At 45.6% G+C, this 22,461-nt stretch overlaps 1 protein-coding gene and 1 long non-coding RNA gene across 8 annotated transcripts in view; one reads left to right on the top strand and one right to left on the bottom strand.

Moving 5' to 3' along the window:
* LOC114015322 (uncharacterized) overlaps window positions 1–19,120 on the top strand; it is a 32,373-nt gene extending 13,253 nt beyond the window's left edge. The window contains exons 4-5 of the long non-coding RNA XR_003559175.2: window positions 18,642–18,821; window positions 18,993–19,120. This is a non-coding gene — a long non-coding RNA (uncharacterized LOC114015322). The remainder of the gene's footprint in view (window positions 1–18,641; window positions 18,822–18,992) is intronic.
* The window catches only part of CASZ1 (castor zinc finger 1), a 208,143-nt gene that overhangs the window by 8,425 nt on the left and 177,257 nt on the right, over window positions 1–22,461 (bottom strand). For 4 of the 7 annotated variants that reach the window (XM_027802274.2, XM_027802272.2, XM_055704049.1 and 1 more), the window contains 11 exons: window positions 21,035–21,903; window positions 19,060–19,204; window positions 17,790–17,853; window positions 15,080–15,240; window positions 11,523–11,645; window positions 9,825–10,160; window positions 7,896–8,094; window positions 7,181–7,352; window positions 4,267–4,415; window positions 2,184–2,418; window positions 483–776 (listed from right to left, as the gene is read on the bottom strand). In XM_027802274.2, coding sequence (XP_027658075.2) covers window positions 483–776; window positions 2,184–2,418; window positions 4,267–4,415; window positions 7,181–7,352; window positions 7,896–8,094; window positions 9,825–10,160; window positions 11,523–11,645; window positions 15,080–15,240; window positions 17,790–17,853; window positions 19,060–19,204; window positions 21,035–21,903 — 2,747 coding nt within the window. The remainder of the gene's footprint in view (window positions 1–482; window positions 777–2,183; window positions 2,419–4,266; window positions 4,416–7,180; window positions 7,353–7,895; window positions 8,095–9,824; window positions 10,161–11,522; window positions 11,646–15,079; window positions 15,241–17,789; window positions 17,854–19,059; window positions 19,205–21,034; window positions 21,904–22,461) is intronic. The other 3 variants (XM_055704050.1, XM_055704052.1, XM_055704053.1) reach the window with 3 other exon arrangements.

Genomic DNA, 22,461 nt, shown 5'->3' with positions numbered 1-22,461 from the left:
TACAAGATCGATAAAAATATGGGAACTGGGTTCATTTACCTGCTGAGATGTGTGCAGCAGCCTATGGTAGGGCACTGGGCTGGGTGGCCTGGAAAATCTAAACAAGAATTCCAAGCTCCATTAATGCTACATGAGCAGAAGTTTGCTTTGTGGCCACCCTGCTGTTACCAAGAGGCTGAAAGCGCATTTTAACTAAGGATTTTTGTTAGATTTTTCTCACAGTTTAGAACTGGTGGAAATTGCTCTCAGGTATCTGAATGTGTCTCAGTGGGTTGCTGCAGTTTTGGTTACCCTTAGCTGCGGTTACTGTGTCAGCCAACAAGAGGAGTAGGCATGGACGGGCCCTTGGGTAAAGTTAAATAAGACACAGAGTGACGTGTGCTTTTTTACTGACCCAAAGGTACAGAGAAAAAAGTGTGGGCAGGGTGAGTGGGGAAGGAGATGGGCACAGGACACTAAGAGAGAAAGCAAAGAAGTGTTACCTGCTGCATCCTGAACTAAGGGAACGTCACTTTTTACTGGAGTTGGAGTGGCAATGATGGGCGAAAACCCAGTGGTGCTGGCGGCAGGCATGACAATGCCTCTGCTGGATCCAAGAGTGGCACTGAGCAGAGAGTATGAGAGACAAGATGGAGAGAAGAGACAGGGGAGGGTGGGAAGAGGAGACCTAAGCAGGGCTTGTGAGAAAGATGGAGGCAGAGATGGTGGTTGAGGTTGTGGTGCATTGTGGGTAGCATCATCGGCAGCAGCGGTAGCAGTAGAAGGAACCAGGCAGCCTGGAGAATGTGGAGAGAAAAAAAGCAGAAAAAAAAGGAAAAAAAGAAAAAAAAAAACCAAAAAACAAAAAGCAAAACAAACAAAAAACAAACAAACAAAAAAAAAAGGAACTGAAATGAGAACCCAAGAGCAGAAGCAATATGATGAAAATGGAAAATACATTCACAAATGTATGAAACAGAACTGTAACAGAGAAGGAACAGAAGGTGAGGAACTGACAGCATCAGGAAGAGGCAGCTTGTCTCTGCAGAAGGTAAGGTGGCTTTAGTGGCACAGGGCAAGAGCCGCAGGCTTTCACACAGAAATTCCTGCTTGTCTGGTCCTTGTTAATCTATATGGTGCCAGCTTCTACCAACTAATAGCTGTGAGGGTGGTCCTTACGCTTTGGGCCAGTGGAGTTGCTCACTACCTGAATAGCCGTGGCGGGGCCATTTCCTAGGAAGCATGATTTGGACCAGACGGCATACTGGCAAGGAGGACCAGGAACCACTGTCCCACCACAACTCTTTGGAGGAGCTTTAATGTCATGGGGCAACCACTGTCATGACCCAGTGGTGTTCAGACAAATGGTTAGATGTGCTATCTGATAACCTTCATCTGACTGGTGTGGGAAAGGAAAGTAGCAAAATGTGTATGAAATTAAAGCAAACTCAGTTGAGGCAGCCTATCTGGAATGTAACACTTAACCCTGGGAAGGACAGCTAAGAGATCCCTGGATCACCACTAGATGATAACAGAATCATAAAAGATAACTGACTACTGAAAAGATAACCCCATAATACAGGTCAGTGGGAGATGGCTACACGTGACCCTGGCAAACAGGAAACAACAGCAGAAACTTACTTCCAAAGAGGGGATGATGGAGGTCTCTGTGCAACACTGCACAAAGTGGAACAAGAGTTTTTGCAGGAGGAAGGGAGCTCAATGAGCTGCTTTATATGTTGCTTTCTAAAGATGTGGTAGGTTTTTTTCCCCTATATATAATAATTGCTGTTGTACAGTCTTTCTGTAACTCAACAGTACAGGCAAGTGCCTGACTCCAGATGCTGCACAAGGAAATACAAAAAAGTACCAGGGAAAATGCCAAGTACAGGAGAGGCCCACAACTTTTTTTAAAAAAAAAATCAGTTATTAAATAGATCCAACTCCAAGACACAGGGTAAAAACCTCTCTTGAGGGGAGCAAAAAGATACGCTGTTAGTTCATGGATGCTTGAGGCACAGATTTTGATGGATCTCTTCTCACAAATGATGCAGGGAGCTAGGTTAGTATGAGGCACTACTGCGAAGCTGGTACAGTTTACATTCTAAGGTGCAGTTGTCCTTTGGCCTCCCTTCATGAGTTTATCTCCCAAGACAGCAGACAACTGGTGATTCATTTCACCCCACCCCACCCCTCTCTCTTACCTGCTGATGTACTTTCATTGCCCACTGGAGTGCTGGAGCAGCTGCGGTCCATATTAGAAGATTCAGAGGAGATACCCCCAGGGCTACAGCCAGTGTAATCCATGTACTCATCTGTTTCAGTGTCCATCATGCTTGGGGGTCCCTGAAAGGAAGCTGGGGTTCCTGATGAGGCTGGGCTGGGTGCCATGCTGCCAACCTGGGGAAGATTTTCATTTCTTGGAGCGTGGCCAATAACCTGCAGCAAGAAAACAGGATGGGGACTTTAACACCAAAAGCAAGATGCCAAGACCAAAACCATCTGTCTGCACATTTATTTCTCTCTGTCACTGTTCATGAGGGATAGCTGGAACATGCTCGGGAGTGGAACCCATGGCACCGTGGCTAGGAGCATGAATCTTCCTTCATTGGGAGCTCAGAGCATTAAACTTGGCACATGTATCCTGGTATGTAAATTGTGATGCGCTCAGAGGCTGGGAGTGTTAATCTTGGCACCAGTATCCTGGTGTGTGGATTCTGATGCATTCAAAAACAGGAGGTGTTAATCTTGGCATTACTACCTTACTGTGTAGGTCCTGCTGCATTTAGAGACTGGAAATACGACTACTGACATGACTGTCCTAGTGCCTGCATGCTGAGACATTGCAACAGGGGAGCACAGACTGAAACCAGTGACACATGTCTATGCGGTGTTCACACGCAGCTGTTGCAGCCTGGCCTGGCCTGGTCTTCTCAGGAGAGTTACATGGGCAGGTACCCAGGAGCAACACATATCCAAACACACCACGAAGGCATGGGAAAAACTGGAAGCAGTAAGTTTAAATGCAGAAAGGCAGTGGCAGTACAGCAATGTGGTTAGCTTTGCCACATGCCCTGGTTTGTGGTTTCATCCCTGTTTTGTTGCTGGACTGCTCCACAGGCTAAGCCCAGCAATAGTGTACGACTAGCACTGTATGCTCAGGATTGCTCAGGCCACGATCACGACTTCTCCACTGCTGAAGCAACACAGGATTGCCAGAGAAAGGAGGTGGAGGTCAAAACTAGCATTTTCTGCTCAGCATGTACTAGATTTCTTGGAGCTAGACTTGGCTCGTACTGGAAGAGTAGTGAAGACAAACCTATTTGTTAAATCTCTCCAAAGTTTGATTCTTCTACCTAAGCTTATCTGTTAAGAACAAAAGTTACCACAACAGTAACACCAGTTCCTTGGCATCTGTGAACTCATTACATGCCACAGCAGCAGACTAAAACAATTAACTTACTGGCAGTACTTAATAACTAATAGGGACCTCTCATTCCCATGTTGTGAAATGGAAGGGGGTTCCCATCTTGCTTCTACAGATGGCCCCTTTTGTTTTTCATGTACGAGAAGACGTCCTTAGGGTCAGATCAGTCACAGGCATTTAAATAAAGCTAGCTTGTTTTATCTCCAGAGCCAACAGGAGTTAAAGCAACGAAGGAGTAAGAAGAAGCAGGAGGCTGCAGGACTGCTGCTATTCTGAGAAGCAGCTCAGTGCTGCCGTTGAAAAGATGCAGCTGCATTGGTCTGCTACTTCCTGAAAGAGGACAAGGAGTGCCCCAAACTAATTCCAAATCAGTAAGGGAAGAGAAATTTTGAGGCTGGTATTTCTCCCATCCTAGGTAGAAGCAGCAAATAATTTTTTATGTACAACAGGAAACATCTGCTTTACCCAGCACATTCAATTGTTCCACATCCTAAGCGTTTTAATTTTAATAAGCCAATTGGTATATACTGAGAGAGCCAGGAGGGAGTGTAAGTTGTAAATATGAGTATTTTAGTCTTATCCTTCTCAGTTCTTTTTCTCCATAATTCATAACAAAAAGCTGTTTACGCTAAGTAATGCTTTGATGTCTATGTTTCATCATCTCGCCTCGTACTGTAGAAATCCAACCAGGTAAAGCTACCTTGGCTGAACTCACATACCCCAGTCGCGTCCCCCAGTGGAGACATAGATCCTTAAACAGTGTGGGTACAAGTGTCTTGGCACTAAAGCAGTTCTGCATCAAGCAACCAAAGGGACCAACGCTATCTGTGGATCTACAACTTAAATAACCAGTGAGTCACCTGAGTAGGAACACGATCAAAGTTCTTCCCCAGCATCCTTCTCATGTGCTTTCTGGCGTGGGATGTCATTTGGTGCTTGAGCAGGAAGGAGAACTGGCAGCCCTCTCGAATGCAGTGGAAGTGGCTGTTCACCTGGTTATATTTGCAACCTACAGACACAAAACCATTGTATGTAGTACGTGAAAGGTACCAACAGGGAAAGGGACTGTAGGGAAGATGATATGGAGATGGGCCCGACAAGGCTGCTCCTACATGAATTTCTGGTGGATTGAAGATTTATAAATGGTCACAGGTTCTTCAGGAACAGTCCTGAATGAAAGAAACATGACCTTTGGCCTGTGAGCAACTGCAAGAGACTATTACAATGGACACAGATCTAAGAAGTGAGCCTGAGCTGCAGACTAGTTCCATCCCTCTTTGGTTTGTTAGAAAGGAACATTACATCTATTAGTGCCTAATGGTCTCCAGTCTTAGCTAGTGCCTTTTCCTTTACAAAGAGAACAAACCCAAGATATTTAACTATAGCATAAAGTTAAAATAAAAAATGCACGCTCATGATTAGATTAGAAATGAAAAGTTCTTTTCCTCCCTGCCCCCCCCCCCTTAACTGTGTGCTCTCAGAAAAGCAGTCCCTTAACAGCTCTAGCTCTGGACAGTGTATGTTCTCTGGTCAGACAGAAGTGAGCCAGGAAGTGTTTATTGCCACTCCAAATTTGTTGTGTAATAGGGGTAGCTACTAAACAACAAGCAATTTATATGGGTTCTGGCATACAGCACTTGACACATTTTGCTCCTCGTGGATAGCACCATGCATGCTGGGAGCTACGTTCTATAGCTGATAAATAATGCCTTTTACAGTTAAAATGCAGCTATATCAATCGTTGGGTTGTCCATCATCCCTTGGCTGTATCCTTATATACACAGTGGTACAGACCTACAGTCAGGCTTAGTTTTACTCGTCTGTCACCTGACTACATCCATCCACCTTTACTTCCACATGTATGTATTTTTAACCTCTCCCTCCCCACCCATACACGTGTGTATGTATTTATACATGCACAGACATACATACGAAAAAATCTATTGTGTTCAGACACATTCACAGCCCTTAAAGCAGGCCAGTGCTTTCTGCACCTGCTGTATATACATATGCAACATAAGAAGCATAGAGATGTACAGAGAAGCAGACATGCATTTATATATTGGTATGACCATATACACCTATACAAACACATCCAGCTACAGCAGCCCATCATGCTGCCTCTATCTACGTAGGCAAATGCAGACCCCTGGTATGTTTACTGCATGGCAAGCCCAGCCTATAGGCATATTTACATACTGCTGGATGCATGTGCCCCATCACTCCCCAAAATAAACACTGCTGACACATGCACAGCCTGTAGATGCCTTGCTGCCAAAAGACTCCTGAATCACCCAGCCCATCTTTAGCTCACAGATAGTGTTTTACGCGCATGCCAAGCTTATGTTTGTTTAGGTATTGCACTCCCCCACAGCCCCACCTCATGTGCCCTCCCCATCACGTAGTGCTGTTCTTTGGGATGGAGAACAAACAGTGCTGGCGGGACTGAAACAGTATCAGCAAAGGGCAGGTGAAGGCTCGCCTGTTGCTAGGGCATTCGAGCAGGCTGGGTGTCATGTATCATTGTCCTGCTTTGTCTAGCCCCTGCTATCACCTGAAACACCTAAAGTTGAGTAAATAACAGCAACTGCTCAACCTACTGACGTGTAAATGAGACCTAGGTAAGTACTGGCTCTGGTGTGTTGACACTCATTACCCTGGTTACCACAAACAAGCTACCATTTGGGTATACATTCATGATGTAGTCAAAGCTGAAAAGAAAAGTTTGGTTTTGGTTATTGTGGCTGTTTCCCTGCAATGTGAGAGAACAGCAGCTGTAGAAGTGTTATTCTGAACCCTGCTTTGGTTCAGCCTTTGCTCCAACCAGGAGTGATAGGGAGGACTGGGGCTGTGATACCGTAAAGCCAAAACACAACTTGAAGGGTTAAGTGAATCCAGGCAGTTCAGGATAGAGCTCTGCTGGAGCTGTGAGATTTCAGCTCTAGATACCTCCCTGGGAATGCATTCTGCTTTCTTTTCTTACAAATTCGTTTTGCCATCTTTACACCAGAGGCACCTAGCTTTAATAACTACTGCAGTGCTGCTAATAATTTTGGCAAGTGGGCATGCCCTAGTCTGAGGCTGTGCTGCTGCATCTCAGGCGCTTCCTTGGCCGGGCCTTGGTGGGAGGCCGGCACAAAGGCACAGCGCCGCACTCCCTGCTGCTCACAGGGGGCTGCGGGAATCGTCTTGGAGGAGGGAGCAGGCTACTGAACGCTCTTCTCCACACCTGCGGCTCCAGTTATCTGCCCTTTGCCCTTCAGTACACTGCACTGGCAATGGCTAAAAAGAAGTTTCATTTGAAACTGCCTGGAATCAGGCAAAGCAGCAACTTCCTTGATACAGAAAGAACGTTTGCACAAGGCACTCATCAGAACAGGCACTACCCCTATGCATTTTTTTACTCCTAAGCTCACCCTTAAACTCTACCCAACACATGCAGTAGGCCCAAAAGACTACAAAGTACAAGAAAAGGTACTGTCAAATAGATAAAAAGGAAAAACGATGGGGAAGCTGCACCTCAAGATGTGTATATATAAATAAAATCCTCTATATTACAGTTTCTATCCCTTTAACGTGGGTTTATTTGGGAAAACATCCTTCAACTCAAGCAGATCAGGAACTGCTTTCTGTTCTGTTCCATTTCTTGTTCAGTGATTTAATGACCAAATACATCTTAAGCATAACTCGCAGGCTCTAACTCATGGCATTTTTAGCCTGGACATGGGACAGACCACATGAGAGAGGCGACAGGGGAAAAAGAAGAAAACTCACCTAGTCTGCCACACTCTTCGCGCTTGGTAAAATACTTGAAGCCATTAGCTGCCCTTCTCTCTGCCTTCTCGTGTTTCTTCACGTGCCAGGGCAGCTTGGTGGTGATGTTAGTCACAAAGTAGCAGCCAGGACGAAGACAGTGATAATGCCCTCGCATCCTGAATTCACAGTGCTGGAGAGGAGCAAACAGGCAGGTTGCTTTAAGCATATCTAAAACAAATACACTCTCATCTGCTTGCTCCTAACGCTGTCCCTCTGAGACATGAGAGAGAGGCCTGAACTGATACTCTAGATCACATCCATTTTATCTTCCACATTCTGCAGCGCAACCTTGCTCCCTGTTGTGCATTTTGTATTGCTGTCATGTATTCTGTATTGCACTGTTCTACATCGACATATCCCAAACCTAACTCACTCACTCGTGGCTTTCCCTGGTATTCATCACAGATTTTTATCTCATCTCATGTCTCTTAGATCATTCCAGTTGCCTTGTCCACTTCACCCAAGTCAAAGAAACACAAAAGCACTGCAATTTTCATTTTGATGGAAACCAAGCATTTTGCTTGATCACGTAATTAAGACCCTTCCATGGTTCTGTAGTTAGATGAGGAATGAAACACTCAGCCTCATTTCCTATTGAGTGGTCTACTTATCTTTCTTACTCTTCTCCCCCACACACAGTCCGGCTAGAACACTGCTTTTTGAATGCTCTTACCTGGTTTGGACAGAGACACTGCAGTGAATAGTAAGCAAACTGGTCTCGCACGTTCACCAAATTATTGTTGGGGTTGATGTGGTCCAGGCAATGGGATTCAGCTTTGCCAGAGGTTTTGCACACATATTTGCAGTTCCCAAAGAGACAGTGGAAGTGGAATTTGTTGGCATACTTGCAGTCCGTTGCCAGGCAGGGATCGCTGGAATACATCCAAAATACAATCATCACCTTCACTCATTTCACACATTTGTTTCTTTGCCAAAATTTAATTCAAGGGGAGCCCAGCTGAAGCCTCTGTTCCAAACGTGGCCTACACATCTCCCATAGCCACCTTCCTCTTTAGTAATTGATGCTGGCAACACTACTGCAATTCCACCAAGCTAGTGCACTCTCTTAAGATTATTACAATACAGCAATGCATGGTGGGTTCTGTAGTCTTTCTTTGAGGGCCACACTCCCAATTTAAAGCTCTCTCAAGATCTGGATCAATGCTGTTTTGCCCCTTCTGCCTGTACTTACCTCAACGGATTCTCCCAACTCAATCTTGTGTAACTGAAATGAAACTTTTGGGCACACACAATTGCAAGATGGCAGGGCTTCCCCCTGATTAGACAAAAATCAGCAGTGGCCTCTTTAACCAGCTAAATGGTTTTGGTACCTTGCTCCCCCCACCCATTCCATGGATTTCTGACTGCACAAACAGAGGCCAGATTGGAGGCAGCTGAACATTGATCCCTTGGATGCCAAGCTCTTTACCCAATGGTACCTACTCAGATACGTGAAACAGAATGTACTTCTTTGAAAGCAGACAAACCATTGTCAGTAGACCACCCAGAGACTGATAATCCACCAGCCTGACTAACTAACTGAGCTGTAATGCCTAACCTGATCATGGGCTCGTGTCCTCCTGTAAACCATGTAACTTCCGTGCCTCTTTCTGTGTAACAGAAATAACACCAACATCACAGCAACACTGTGGAACTTCGTTAATGTTTTAAAAGAAGTGCAGCAAGGTCTGTTACCTTCTGCCAGACACCTCCCTTGTGAATTACTTTGTAAACCAACACTACAAAACCAGCGGCAAGGAATTTAAGGGGACGCATTACACTTGTACAGAAGTTCAGCCAGGACAGCAAAATTCCACAAATCTGAGGTAAAGGGAGAATCACTCTCTGTTCCTTGAGCTGCTGAGAGACCCGTGGCTAGTATGGCAGAGTCAAGCACTTATGCCCCCTGTACTATCTGACCCCCCTAGTTGTCTTCACTGAGAAAAAAAAAATGAAGCTGCATTATACTGAGATACAGATGGCATTCCTAGGAAAAGGTCACAGAGCTTACTGGGGACAAATCCAGCAGAAATCCAGCAAGCTTCCTTTTCAGCAATCTGTGAAGATCTACTCTTAGTTAGTTCTGTATACTTTGCTGCAGTAACACCTCATCTTTGCATGACTGAGCACTCCGTTGCCCACCAAAGTTTGCTCAACCACAGAAACTCATGGTATGCCTCAGACATGTAGCAGGATGGAGGTGGGCTAGTCAGGTGTCCTGCTGAACACTTTGAAGATGCTATGCTTCCTCTGTAGCCTTCAGTGTCAAAAATACTGCAAAGATGCATGTATTTCTTTACACATCTCGTGAGGTATGAGAAAGGCTTCAGTGGTATGTCAGCAAGTTTATTTCCTCTCTAAACTCATACCTAAAGGTGCTCCCAGATGTGCTTGAAAATCCTGGTTTTTTCCTACAATAACTGAAGGTATTTTCTAGAATTTATAGAAGTAAATTTTATGTGAGATAAAACCCAGAGCACTTTCTAGACAGAAGGTCTCTCAGTGGGCGAATACAGAGGTAGTACTACAGCTCTGAGGAGTGGTAAAGAGGGGACTGCAAGGCTGGAGAGGGCATAAGGAGGCGAGCAGCACTGCAACTTACTTCTCCTGGAACTGGAGGAATCCGGGTTTGACCTGAGGCTTGGCATTCTCCAGCGAAGTTGTTGCCAAGGGTGAAGTTGCCAGGTTAGGCACTGATGCTGGGATCTGAGGCATCTGGGGTATAGCTGAAGCCAGCTGCTTCCAAGCTAGCAGTGTGGGGGCAGAGGGCACAGTAGCTGGACTTGGAGTGGGCACATCGAGGGCAGGAGCACTTGCCATGGTGACAGAAGTAGCAGATGGTGACGAAGGGGCCAGTGAAGCTTTATTCTCAGTAGCAGTTGAGAAGGGAGACTCAGAGTTACTTTTCACAGTTCCACCCTCAGTTCGGAAGTGAAAACTGCAAAAAAAGACAGTGTAATTCAGACATAAATTCTTGACCATTGCATTCAACTTGATCAAGCACCAAAAAGAATGTGGCAGGAGTCTACAAATTAGGTGAGGTTAAATTCTAAAAGGGCCCTGAAAACTTGATGGCTTGATTTAGGGGCCTCCTAGATTGTCTGTGAAGAGAAGGCAATTCACTAAGAGGGGTGGAGACAGAAAGGTGCAAAAACCATGTTTTGAAATAAGAGACGCGAGAATTGCTGCAGTCAGTAAGATCGATATGCCTACGAGGGCAGCTTCCCACAGCTGTTGTGAGAAGCCAACAGTTTGTTGCAGTGAACCATCCAATGCCAGAGACCAACTGTGCCAACAGATCTTTCTGTTGCAACATCTCCTTCCCTTTAAACCCCTTCAGAATCAGTCATGTGGCCAGCTGGTGAAGGCCTTACTCATTCTTTACTCAGGCAAATCTTCCATTGCCTGTAAAAGGAACTTGGCGTGGTACTGAACTGCAGATTATGCTTTGTAGAAATCTGCAACAGGGGAAATTTCCAGTATCCCACCCTTCCTTTGCTAGTCCCCTCACTGTAACAGTGGGAGCGTATCTTAAATTCATTCTTCACCCAAGAGTCATCTAGAGTTCTGAGCTTGTTGTACAGCCTCTGTAATATAGGCCAAATCACCTCACCTACAGTTCCAGCTACTAAACTCTGCGCTGTCTACTACTTTCCAAAATGATGTGAAATGGCAAAGGGTTTACAATATAAGAACATGGCAAGGTGAGAAGGAGGTTGCTGGACAGTTTGACTGCTTCGTTTCCAGATTCTTAGCCACATGGTATGAACCTCTTAAACAAAACCATATAAACTAAGGGCTAGGGAAAACTTGTTAAAAGACATTTGTCATGACAAGACAAAGAACACTAAAATGCTTTCTAAACCGTGGAGCTGTCTGCTCCACGGAAAGTCTGTATCCAGCGACAATGGCTGTGTTTACAGGATCTTCTCCCTCCCGTACCTGCTTATTTCTTTGTATGGTATATTTGTGTGCTGTGAGAAATATGGGTCTCCTTGAACACACTGTCTGTCGAACAGGCTATAGACAAACACAAATGTCCAATTCCCAGCCTTGCCAACACTTTTTCACAAGTTGAGGACATGTATTGTAAAACAAAATTGAAGAGGACATAGTGTTCTGCAAAAATTTTAGCTGAGCACATTTGCCCAGGAAGCATGTGGATGCCCAAATTGCTGCCCTTAGGACTGCCCCCATTCCTGCTCTTGAATAGTGACTCAGTAAGGGCTCTTCTTGTCCTGCAGTGTGCGTCTTGTACGGTTTTCTCAAGGTTTCCCAAGACTCGCACTCTCCTACTTACTTGGCATGCTTGATGGCTCCATCCAGGGTGCTGAAGAGGGCACCGCATTCCTCCACGACACAATGGAAATGCACCTTATGAAGAAAGTCGCACTGTGCATCGCAGAAATCCTTGGTACCAAACCTGGCCAAAGCAGACAAGCAGGCATCTTACGGAAGGCCCCAGAAGAGAAGCAGTGTTGGAACACACAGATTTTGTTTTTCAACACTACTACCATTCTCTTTTCTAACACCACTGTCCCTGCTGCACAAAAGGCACTGCTGGCATTGTTGCTTGATTATTGCCTGTTATATAGATCTGAACATGCAGAACAAGAACCTAATTTCTCTCGAATTGAACTTGACTGAAAAACTCCCATTCACTTTTAGTGGGAACAAAATACAGAACTACTCTGAAACAAAAGATGAAAATCGTTAGTGATCTTGAACATCTACATACAAAAGCCAAGGTTCTGAGGAACGATCGAAGGTTAGCAAATTAAAGGCAATCCAGACAAAAAGGACACTGCTGAAACATTACAGGTCTTCCCCCTCTCCCCCTTTCAATTTACTGAGAGTAGCAAAAGGAAGAAACAACAGAGGTCCAAGGGAATCTAGATCCCAGAATCTGCCCACCCCCACACCTTGAAACAACAGGGTTATCACACTGATGGGAGAGACAAAGTATCACCTATATAACAATTACAGTCTAGTATGCACAAATACTGAAAAGCACGATCCCTGAAGTACAGAATAAACAATGCTGCCCTGCAAAAACCAGAGCAAAATCCATTGTCTAAGATTTGCCTCTTGTCATCGTGGAGGAAATGATCAAGAGGGCAAAACCAACTAAGCCTCGTTTCACTGCTTATCCACTGCTGAGATTCTCTGGACTTAGTAAGAACAGCACAAACACTTGTAATTTCAGGAAACTCCAGAATCACAGGGAATATAGAAGTCAAGTAAAAAACACCGGTAGGAAGGATTTGAAACTTAACAGGGGACTCTTGCATAATTAAGATACAACAAACTACAATTGCTCCGATGAGCAGGAAAGCAAGAAACAAACAGCAGCCTGTGTGGTCCCAGGAGGGACCCCTTAACAATTTGAGAGTAAAGGAAAAAGAAAATAAAACTTGTACGGGAGAAGGAAGGTCAGCGGATACAGAATACATGCAGTCAGTTAAGGCTTGCAGGGAGAAGATGGAAGGAAAGCAAAGGTGTGGTAAGAGATAAGAAACCAAGCTACTGCAAGCCAAAGGTGTTGTTTTATCAGGGACGAGAGTGTTTGTACTTAGGAGGAGGGTCCAATAAAAATTGGAGGTGATGAGTCAAAAATGACTGCCTTATAAAATTTGCTTTGGATGGGAAAACTAAAGACAAAGCAGACAATCGGGGATAAAACGAAGAGCTTCTAGAAGAGCAAATAAAAGGACTGGTTAGAAAATACAAATATGCACAAATCAGCCAGTCTGGATGATGTATGTCCTGAAGTGCAATGGAAATTAACTCACAAACTGATTCATTACTATTTGCTATTTTTTAAGCCATAGAGAAGAGGGAGGTACTAGGAAACTGACAAAAAAAAGAAAAATCAAAAATCTAGGTACTGATTCATTCAGGGGAAAAAAAAAAAAAACCCCACACAAGTGATCTTTGGCAATTATCATACCTCTAGTCTTAACTTCTCCTTCCAGTAAAGTAATGGAACAAATATTAAGAGGGAGGAGAAAATCATTAAACATCTAGAGGATAAAGGAACCATGAGCAATAAACAGCATCAGGATTATAAAGAATAAATCTTGCCAGACAAATTTAATTGCTTTTTTTGATAGAATTACAAAATTAGTGGATGAAGGGATGCAATATATTTGGATTTTAGTAAAGCATTTTGATACAGTCTCACATATGCTTAGAATTAATTCAAATTGGCCTGGATGTGAATGCTACCTCATGGATTGAAAACTGGCTGAAGGACTGTAAACAAAGGCTAATGACAAACAGCAACGTATTGAGCTGGGAGGAGGCATCTTGTGAGTGCTGCAAGGATGACTTTGGTTAGGTCTGAGCTTATTTAACATCTTCATTAGTAATCTAGGAGAAGGAGTAAACAGCATGTTAATGAAATTCACAGAAGATACTAAACTGGGAGGAGTTGGCAACACCAGTGCAAGAGGAGAAAATAACACTGAGAGGCCTTGCAAGACAAGGGAGAAGGTTCAGAACACGAGTCATTTTTGAAACACACAGCTAATACATCTGGGGGTGGGGGTCTATTTTTACACATAGGGGACTCATGAGAGCAACGTTAAAAGCAATCCTGTGTAACAGGGGGTGGTAAACATGATACATATACATTATGCAGTATAGATGCAAACAAGGTAGCACAATTGCAAACTGCATATTATGGGGGCAGAAAGCTTGTTCTATCTGGTCTGGCGATACAGGAATGACAGCCCAGTTCTGCACCCATCCAGGGAACAGCAAGAACAACAACAGCAACAACATGATCAGCAGGCTGAAGGGAGTAATTTACAAAGTCAGATTAAAGTAAATAAGCTTGGTTAAACGGTATGCTAAAAGTCTGCGACTATCTGACCGAGGTGAACTCCAATTGCAGAGACGAATTATCTGCTGTGGTTCAAGGGGATATAACCAGGATAACTGCAACAAAATTACAAAAGGGAAATTCAGGCTGCATACCATGAAAAAAATCCTGACATTGAAACATATTAGGTGGTAGAATAATGCTCCCAGAGACAAGAAAATAGCCACACTGCTTGGCATAATTACAACTAGGCTGGACAAAATGCAAATTGACTGCAGGGAAGGATCTCACACTGGCCAGAGGCAGATGGACTAGAAGGCTTTCTAGCCTTCCTATCAAAGTCTGTGATTTCCAAAGTGTCCACAGGCATTTGCAGGCAACTATCTGTGTCAGAGCACAAACCCTTATATGTCTGCCTGGGTGTATCTGTGTCTGTCTCAAAGCATGTGTCTGTCTGGGCATGTATGTGCATGTGTCTGTGTGTGGGTGAGTTTTGTATCTCTTCCATTTTTCTTTTGAGCCTCCTCCTCTACAACAGAACCAGCAGAAACCATCCCATACCCCTTATACTCAGTTCCAGTGGGCTGCTCCCATGATCAGAGGAAATGCCACAGCAAGCATGTTAAGGCTTCTGTGATCTGTGTGTAATAACTAAACATGGCCAAACAGAAGTTCAGTGCTAAGAGCCAGGTGCAGCGGGTCCCCTGGACTTGCAGACTGTAAAGAGGTGCCTATGATGATGTCTAGGCTAACAGTGGAGGTTAACGTGAAGATCCATGCTCATAGGTGGTTCTCAAGATCCCTTTGCAAAATTATTCTATGTGGATAGATATTTCTTACAGGATGTTAACCCCTACTGCAGCTAGCTGGGACCAGGGACTAAATGCACTCCAGAAGGTGATCAGCACGTCACAGAATAAGGCTTTTACATTCAAGAGAACTCTGCATTCAAGTGAGAACTAATGAGCCAGACACTTTGCAAAGGAAGTGATTTTCCCTCCCCTCTATTCCCAGTTCCATGCTCTCCTTACCGGCGCAGGTACATCTTCCATGGCTCAGAGAGCTTCTCCTGGACAAGTGCCTTCACTGCCTTGCCCAAGTACTGTGTTGGCTCTCCAGCCCCAGCCTGGCTGCCATCTCCTTCTGTCTTAATGTTCAGCAGGTTGCCAAGGCTGGCACTGGTCTTGGACATCTGGAACAAGAACACAGACACTGCATCAGGCCCAGCACACAGCGTGGACACTGCCAGTCTGGATACCCTCAGGACTGTCCCACAGAAAGCTGTGTCTTCAAAGATTAAGAGAGAAGACAAGAAGTCTGCGCAGGCTGCCTCAACTGCATCAGCAAAACTTAGTAACACCTCACCTCTGCATCCTCCACCCAAATATCACAAAGTACGCGGCTGCCCATCTAATATTCATGGCTCTTGTGTAAAGCAGTGACACAACTTGTCTGTTTGATACATGGGGAAACTGAGGTGCAGAGAGACATACCCTCCTGGCGTATGGAAAAGGTGTGCAGGCTTAAACATTACCAGCCCTACACAGCTCCTATAAAATGCTGATCTCTTAGTACAGAGCTAGCGATAGAACTAGTAAGCTCTAATTTTTATTTCAAATCATCTTATCCCAGCCACAAGGATGTCTCCTTCTTTAAAGTGACTGTCAGGTATGTCTTGGGCTAGGGGGGGCACAGGGTATCTCACTCAACTGGGGAAAAATTCTGGCTCCACTGAAGTTCCTGGAAAATTCTTACTAACTTCAATAAAGAAATTATGTCACTTTCTGTGCTAAATGGACATACCCTCTGCAAAGCAGGACTTGGGACTCACAATTTGCATTGTGTGAAAGGCTTCAAATAGATTCTGCACAGAGACAGTTTAGAGGTCCAGGCATATGATGTGCAGGACAGAAAAGAGTGCTTAGGGAGAAAATTTTCTTTCAGAATAAAAACGCAATTTCCAAGACCCTTTCTTGCTTTGCTGTGTTCTCAGTTACCTTCAGTAACAACAGTGAATTTCACAGCATGAATAAAATGCAGGATTTGGCCCAATACTTGTGTTATAAACTCCACCCCACTTGAGGATCTCTAAGCCCTTTGTAAATATCAGTTAATTAAGCCTGACAACCCCCTAAATAAACTGCACTGCGCTACAGGAACCTTGGCTATTCGAGGCTCTCTTAATGCCCCCTGAAGGTAAAGCCCCTGCTGCTATGTGGAGACTGCAGCTCTTTATGGCTGGAGTCAGAAATTCAGCTCGTCTTTTTTCCATTGGTGTTTGCTGGGCATTCAATTCCTATAAAGGGTTCTTTTTCCTGATAAGTAATGAAGGGCTCCTCCACAAACAGAAATTGTGGGCAACAAGAGGAAGAAGCAAGCGTGATGTGTTCCTGAGCACAGTGAGCTTGATTCTGCAATCCTTAGTCCTGAAATAGGCTCCTTCAAATCAGCGGGCTCTATTCTCTGCTGGTTTACATCCTCGGTTAATCCCATTCCTTTAAAAAAGGAGCAGGCCTGAAGAACTCTTGTTTTGTACCTGTGCTGCACTTACTTTGCACTACAGAGTCTTACGTGGGACTGCACATAAATGCTTATTTCTGAGCATATGCCTAAATCTCATATTCTCCTGGAGTTTTTTTTTTTTCAAGTGATGTATCTATCGAAAGAGGACTTCTCTGAGCTAGGACCTTCAAAATGACTCAGGACCCCAGACTCACTAGAGAAAGAGCTGCATATTTGGAATCACTGAGGGGACAATACACAGGAATGAATAAGAATTTAAGTTTAAAAGGGAACATCAAAACCCCAGTGTAACTGAGAGCCAATGGAGGAGAAAAGTGGCATAAGGATAAAAGCAGAAATTAAACAACACAGAGAAAAAAAAAAAGAGTGATGAAATAAGAGAGAAAGGAGGTGAGAGATTACTAGGCAAAGTCACTCTGCCCCCTCCTGAGGGTTATATGGCCTCGATGCATGTAATGCCCAGAGCCACGGGGATGGCAATAGTTATGCCTGTAAAACCTATCACACAGCAGAATATTAAAGCATGGCTCAAAGGCTGCCCTGATCTCTACTGCAGTTGTATACAACGGCAAAATTAATCTTGGTACAGTAGAATTTATCATGTGAAAGGGAAATATATATTTGAGATGATGTATAATTTAAGGAAAAAGTAAGGAAAAAGAAACCGTGCATTATCCAAAATAAATATTCTAGAACATGGTAAAGGAGGCTCTGTTGGACACCATTACTCACACCAGAAAGACAGAAATTGATGATTTTGGCTCAAAACTTATAATTTTTTTCATCTCTTTCATAAAAACAAATTATTATCCTCCCCCAGTGAAAAAAAATGTTTTTGAGTAAATAAACAAAACGAGTAACTATAAAAAGACAGAAGTTGCCAGGTTCTGGAAATAAAAATGAAAGGGAAAAAAATAATAATAATAAAAAAAATATCTTTCGGAGCCCTCCTCTGTCTAGAAAGGAATGAAAAAAAAAAAAAAAAAGGTGTCAGAGGCTGCAATATATTTCTTCAGCCAGTTCATTAAATTAATTCGTAAGCAGTGGCTCTGAAATTATACCCGATGAAAAATGGTCTCAAAATTTAAATGGTACAAACTCATCTTATTAGAGGCAAAACATTAAAAAACAAACGCATCTCTTCCCCCCCTCCCCGCTATCGCAGCTTTAATTTCTCTTGGTGGGGGGAATGAAAGGCGTTTGATGGATGGCTCTTACCTTATTCATAAGCGAGGATAAAAGAGATGAATTTGCCGAGACTGTGTGGCCATTTGATTCATTACTGGAACACACAAACCAACAGGGTTTAGTTAAGATGTGCACAGGGACTATGAGCACTGAGATTAATCCTTCTCCCTTCAAGCTGCCTCACTCCTCACCTGCTACATCCGGAGGAAGAGAATGGTGCCCACCCTCCCTTGGGCAGGCCAAACTCATTTACTCGTGATGGCCAAGATGGAGAGCAAGAGGGCCCCAAGTCTGCAGAATTTAGTTTGTTCAGCTCTTGCATAGTCCAGACCCCTTCTCCAGTATCCACACCATCACACTTTCTCATTAGCTGACTCACAACCCAGCCCATGTTTTACTTCTTCATCCCGCTAGAACTTTCAGAAATATGCCACAAAACCCGGGGGATGTCAATGGAAGACTCACACCGCCAGGGACACAGGCCCCCTCGGCAGCAGAGAAGGCAAGGCAACAGTCCTTAGGGCCACAGCAAAGCATGCTGAAAGGCAACCTTAGTATTGCACGTGCATCAATAACAGTTACATTTGATACAAGTGCTGGGGTCCCAAACTGAGGCTTGTTTAAATGGAACGTATGACACAAAGGTCAAAGTGGAGTGGGCTCGCTTAACCCCAGTATCAGTTCTTCCACAGTTTTTCCATAAAAGACAATCCCCAAACACTCCTATCCTGAGCAGAGATGCTGGACAAGGGGGATACGCACTTTGAGACAGATGCATTCACATCTGCGCGAGTGCAGATTCATCACCTGTAACCACAGGTCAGCACCCGCCAGACCAGAGTCAGCCTGACGCTCAGTTGTTTTGTGTGTCCCGTTTCTCAGGAAGGTGCCTCTCTCAGACCTGATTCAATGCCCTGTTACATCAATGCAAATGCTCCTGCTGGGAGCATGCTGAAATGCAGCATTGGAGAAGCCTTCGACCAGCTCTTGGTGATGACAGCAGGAATATCTATGTGAAAGAAGCTTTGCCAGTAGCTCGTTTTGCAGAGGGGAGCACAAGAGGTAAGGCTCTTGTCAAAGAATCAGTAGGTGCTTGTGAGCCCAAAAAAACATCTGGAGAACATGTGCTTGAGAGGGAGGAAAGAGAGCCTCCCTGCCTTCAGTTTGGGGGCATCCGACTCAGCCACTGTGAAACTGCCTTTCACCAACACGTTGTGTCCTCTCCTATTACAGGTATGGAAACTTCTCAGAGCCTGATGCTGGGAAGAGCTAAGTGTGCCTGCCTCTGCACTTCTCTCACCCGTGATCCTTGACGCTCAGGTCCAAGCTGTGCTCCTGCAAGGAGTCCTGACTGGTGGCAGATGATGATCCCATGGCCTCCACAGGTTCCTGCTTCACCTGAACTGGATTGAACCGTCCGGTAGCTGCTGGCTGTCCATTCCCTGCTTGAGAAAAACACCAAAATTAAATGCAAAAATTAAATGAAAAATGTAGGCCTAAAATGAGGTTACAATGGCAAATAAGTAAGTTAAATTACTAGCACAAGTGCATAAATGGAAAAAGCAAAGAAGAAGTGTGGGGGAAGGGAAGTGCTGGGATTGCTGGTCAGCGTTTATTGCCAAGCTGACATGATGGGTTCTGACGTCCACTCCAGCGTGGAAATTCTTCAAGTGATAATTATTGCAAAATTATGTCAAAGTTGTCCAGGCTATGGGCCCTTTAAAGGAGAAGGGCGGAAGGAGCGTGGGGGAGACCTGATTCTCTGCACAAACTGTCATAACTAATTTGCGGGGCTGCCTCTTAAGCGTTTATTAAAGACTCTGTTAATGCTGAGGCAATGTGGCAGCTTTCGACTGCTAGTCAAGCCCCCTTTCTCATCCCCAACCCCAGTGTTGCCGTAGCGACAGCGATGGCCCGCCACTGCGCCTGCCCAGCAGGAGCATCTGCCCGGCCCGGGCTATCGAAGGTGACAGCCAATGGGATCAGTTCAAACTGCGCGACCTCTCGCCACCACCATCACGCCGTCCCCCGCAAAATTCTTCTTTTTGGGGAGGAGGTTTAGTGCTGAGCCCATGAAAGAAAAATTCAAATTAACAGAAGAGAAAAAGAGGGAAGGGGGGGAACCAGGAGGACAAATCAAAGAAAAAAAAATTAGGAAGAACAGCAAAGAAAAAAGGAGGGAAAAAAAGTTGCTGACAGGAACATGTCTGCAGAGCTTTTTTCCACAATCCCCAAGTGACTAAAATATTAATTTACCCTCCGGCAGTACAGCTGACGGCGAGCTGCTTCTCAGACAGCAAGTGGCATTTTATTAAAGAATAAAGGAAAATAGTTCCCTCAATGACCTTTCTCTGCTTTAGGAAACAATTTTTCAAATAATAATTTTAAAAGTATGTGAAAGTTCCCCTCCCTCTTTAATCAGATCACTTCATCCTACTCCCTCGGTTGCTCTGGGTAGGAAGGGGACACAAGCAGCACCCGCGGGGCCAGGGGCCAGCAGCCTGCCCTGGGGCGGGAGGCTTGGGGCAGCCCAGAGCCACCGGGCTCTGCCAGGGAGAGCCTCCCTCCGTGACGCCCCGTCACCCACCGCGAGCTGCCCGTGTTCAGCAGGAGATTGTGGCGGTACCCTCTGCTCTGGAGAGAGCCCCGCATCCCTGCTGACAGGGCTGCAGGGACAGAGAAGCACAGCCTGCAGGAACGCAACAGGAGAAAGGTCCAGTTTGTGGGCTGCACCAGCGCTGTCTCCGAACCCACAGCTGGGACAGGAGCTGCAGCACAGAACCAACCCGGCAGACCAGAAATACAACCGGCAGTGAGCTACAGGATCTGCACCGCTAGGCCCAGCTGAAACTCAACACAGCCTGCAGACAACTTAGGCTGCCGTGCAGCTGGCAAGTACTGGCCGGGCATCTTCATTTCTGTTTTTAAAAACAGTGCCTCTCTCTTTTCAGCCTACAGCACGCCAGGCAATACACACGGCAACACTCCTCCTCCACAGCTGGTAAGCGCCTGCTCCATTTGTGGGCAAAGCTGCACTCCCTGCCTCTCTCTGGCCGTGCGAGCACAACCAGGCTCCCCAGGAAGCCGTGCCAAGGCTGACCTCTTCACGGGTTCACTGGGCACGACTAAATTTATTCTCCTACTTATGTTCCTCTGCTGCCTCCTCCCCACCTCCATTCCCATGGACAACTGGGTGGCTTCTCATTCACTCCTCTCCAAGCCATCAGGCAGTGCTCTTCCTCCCACCACTAGCAAAACCGATGAGGGTAACTCACCTGCTTCAAGTGCCACAGAGGGCTTGAGTGCAGCTGCTGCCAGCCTGGCCATCATAGGAGAGATTAATCCCTTGCTAGCAGAGATCCTTTCCATTATAGATGCTGCTGGAGCTGGAGAAGAAGTAGCTGCTGGCTCACCAGATCCTGAGATGGCCTGGGATGAGGAATCCGTAGGAGCAGATGATGTTGGGTTGGTGCCAGAAGAACCAGCAGTCATCATATTAGCTGAGCTGGCAGGAAGCGGTGTAGAGACCCGACTGGGGATGATGGGGAAGAAGGATCCAGCTGTTCCAGGAAGTGTTGAGTTGGAGAGTGCCAGGGCCAAGGGTATATTGCTGGGAATAGCCTGGGAGAGCAGGCCGGAGATCTTGGTGGCTGGTGTCAAGCTGTTGGCAGACTTGCTGGCCTGTGAGGAAGCAAGCTCAGCAGCAGAGGAGGGTGCAGCTGGGACTATGAGAGAAACGGAAGACTGCTGACTGGTGGGGGAGGCACTCAGGCTGGAGTTCTTTGAGCTCATAGCAGAGAAGTCAATAAGGTCATCATTACTGGACTCCTCTTGCTCATTATCCTTGGACCCCAGGAGAGAGGCAGGCAGGCCCAGCACTCCTGAGCTCCGGATGTGCCGGCGCTCATGTTTGCGTTTATGGGAGGTCATCTGGCTGGTGGAGGTGAAGGTGAAGCCACAGCCTGCCCTTATGCAGTGGAAGTGGTTGGTGGCCTTGCTGTAGACACAGCCCTCATACTTGCATTCCTCGTACTTGTAGAACTTCTTGAAGCCATCCTTGGCATAGGCATCATCTTTGATGTGGTAGCTCTTGTGCTTCTCAATGTCACACTTGTTCTTGAAGGTGAATGTGCACCCAGGGCGCCTGCAAGGGCATCGAGGAGGAGAGGGTGGTTGGCTGTGTGGGCCAGGAGCACAACGCAACTGCTGTCACCTGCCTCCCTCCGGGGTAAGGACCAGAGCCAGTAGGAGGCAATGGCCCCAGCAGCAGAGGGGTTGAGGAGCTTTATGCAGGTTAACCACTGACACCAAGGCAAGCAAAAATGCTGCCGTGTGAGAGAGCTGGGAAGCTCACTCTGCTCTGAGGAACAGCCACGGTAACATGGGGATGCAGGCACCCACCATGGAAAGTTCCAATCAAAATAGCAGCTGAAGGGGACTAAGGTACAAACTGTGCTTGGATTCCTACTCTTCCTGAGAACAGGAGCAATCAATAGAAGAGCATTTGTGTACAGAAGGCAGAGTCTGGCCCTGAAAGGGAAGAGCTGGCTGACTGTTGGCAGGAGAGAACTCTAGCATGGAAGTGCCATTAGCAGTGTATTAATGGCCTACTTCAGCCGCACTCTGAAAAGCCCTCTGATCTCTTTCCCAAATGTTTCTAGGATATATTTTCTAGTGGGTACCCTTCCCTCAGATCACCTCA

Source organism: Falco cherrug, chromosome 3 (genome assembly GCF_023634085.1).
Source record: "Falco cherrug isolate bFalChe1 chromosome 3, bFalChe1.pri, whole genome shotgun sequence".
Taxonomy (NCBI): Eukaryota; Metazoa; Chordata; class Aves; order Falconiformes; family Falconidae; genus Falco; species Falco cherrug.
This window is presented reverse-complemented; position numbering and strand designations above follow the sequence as displayed.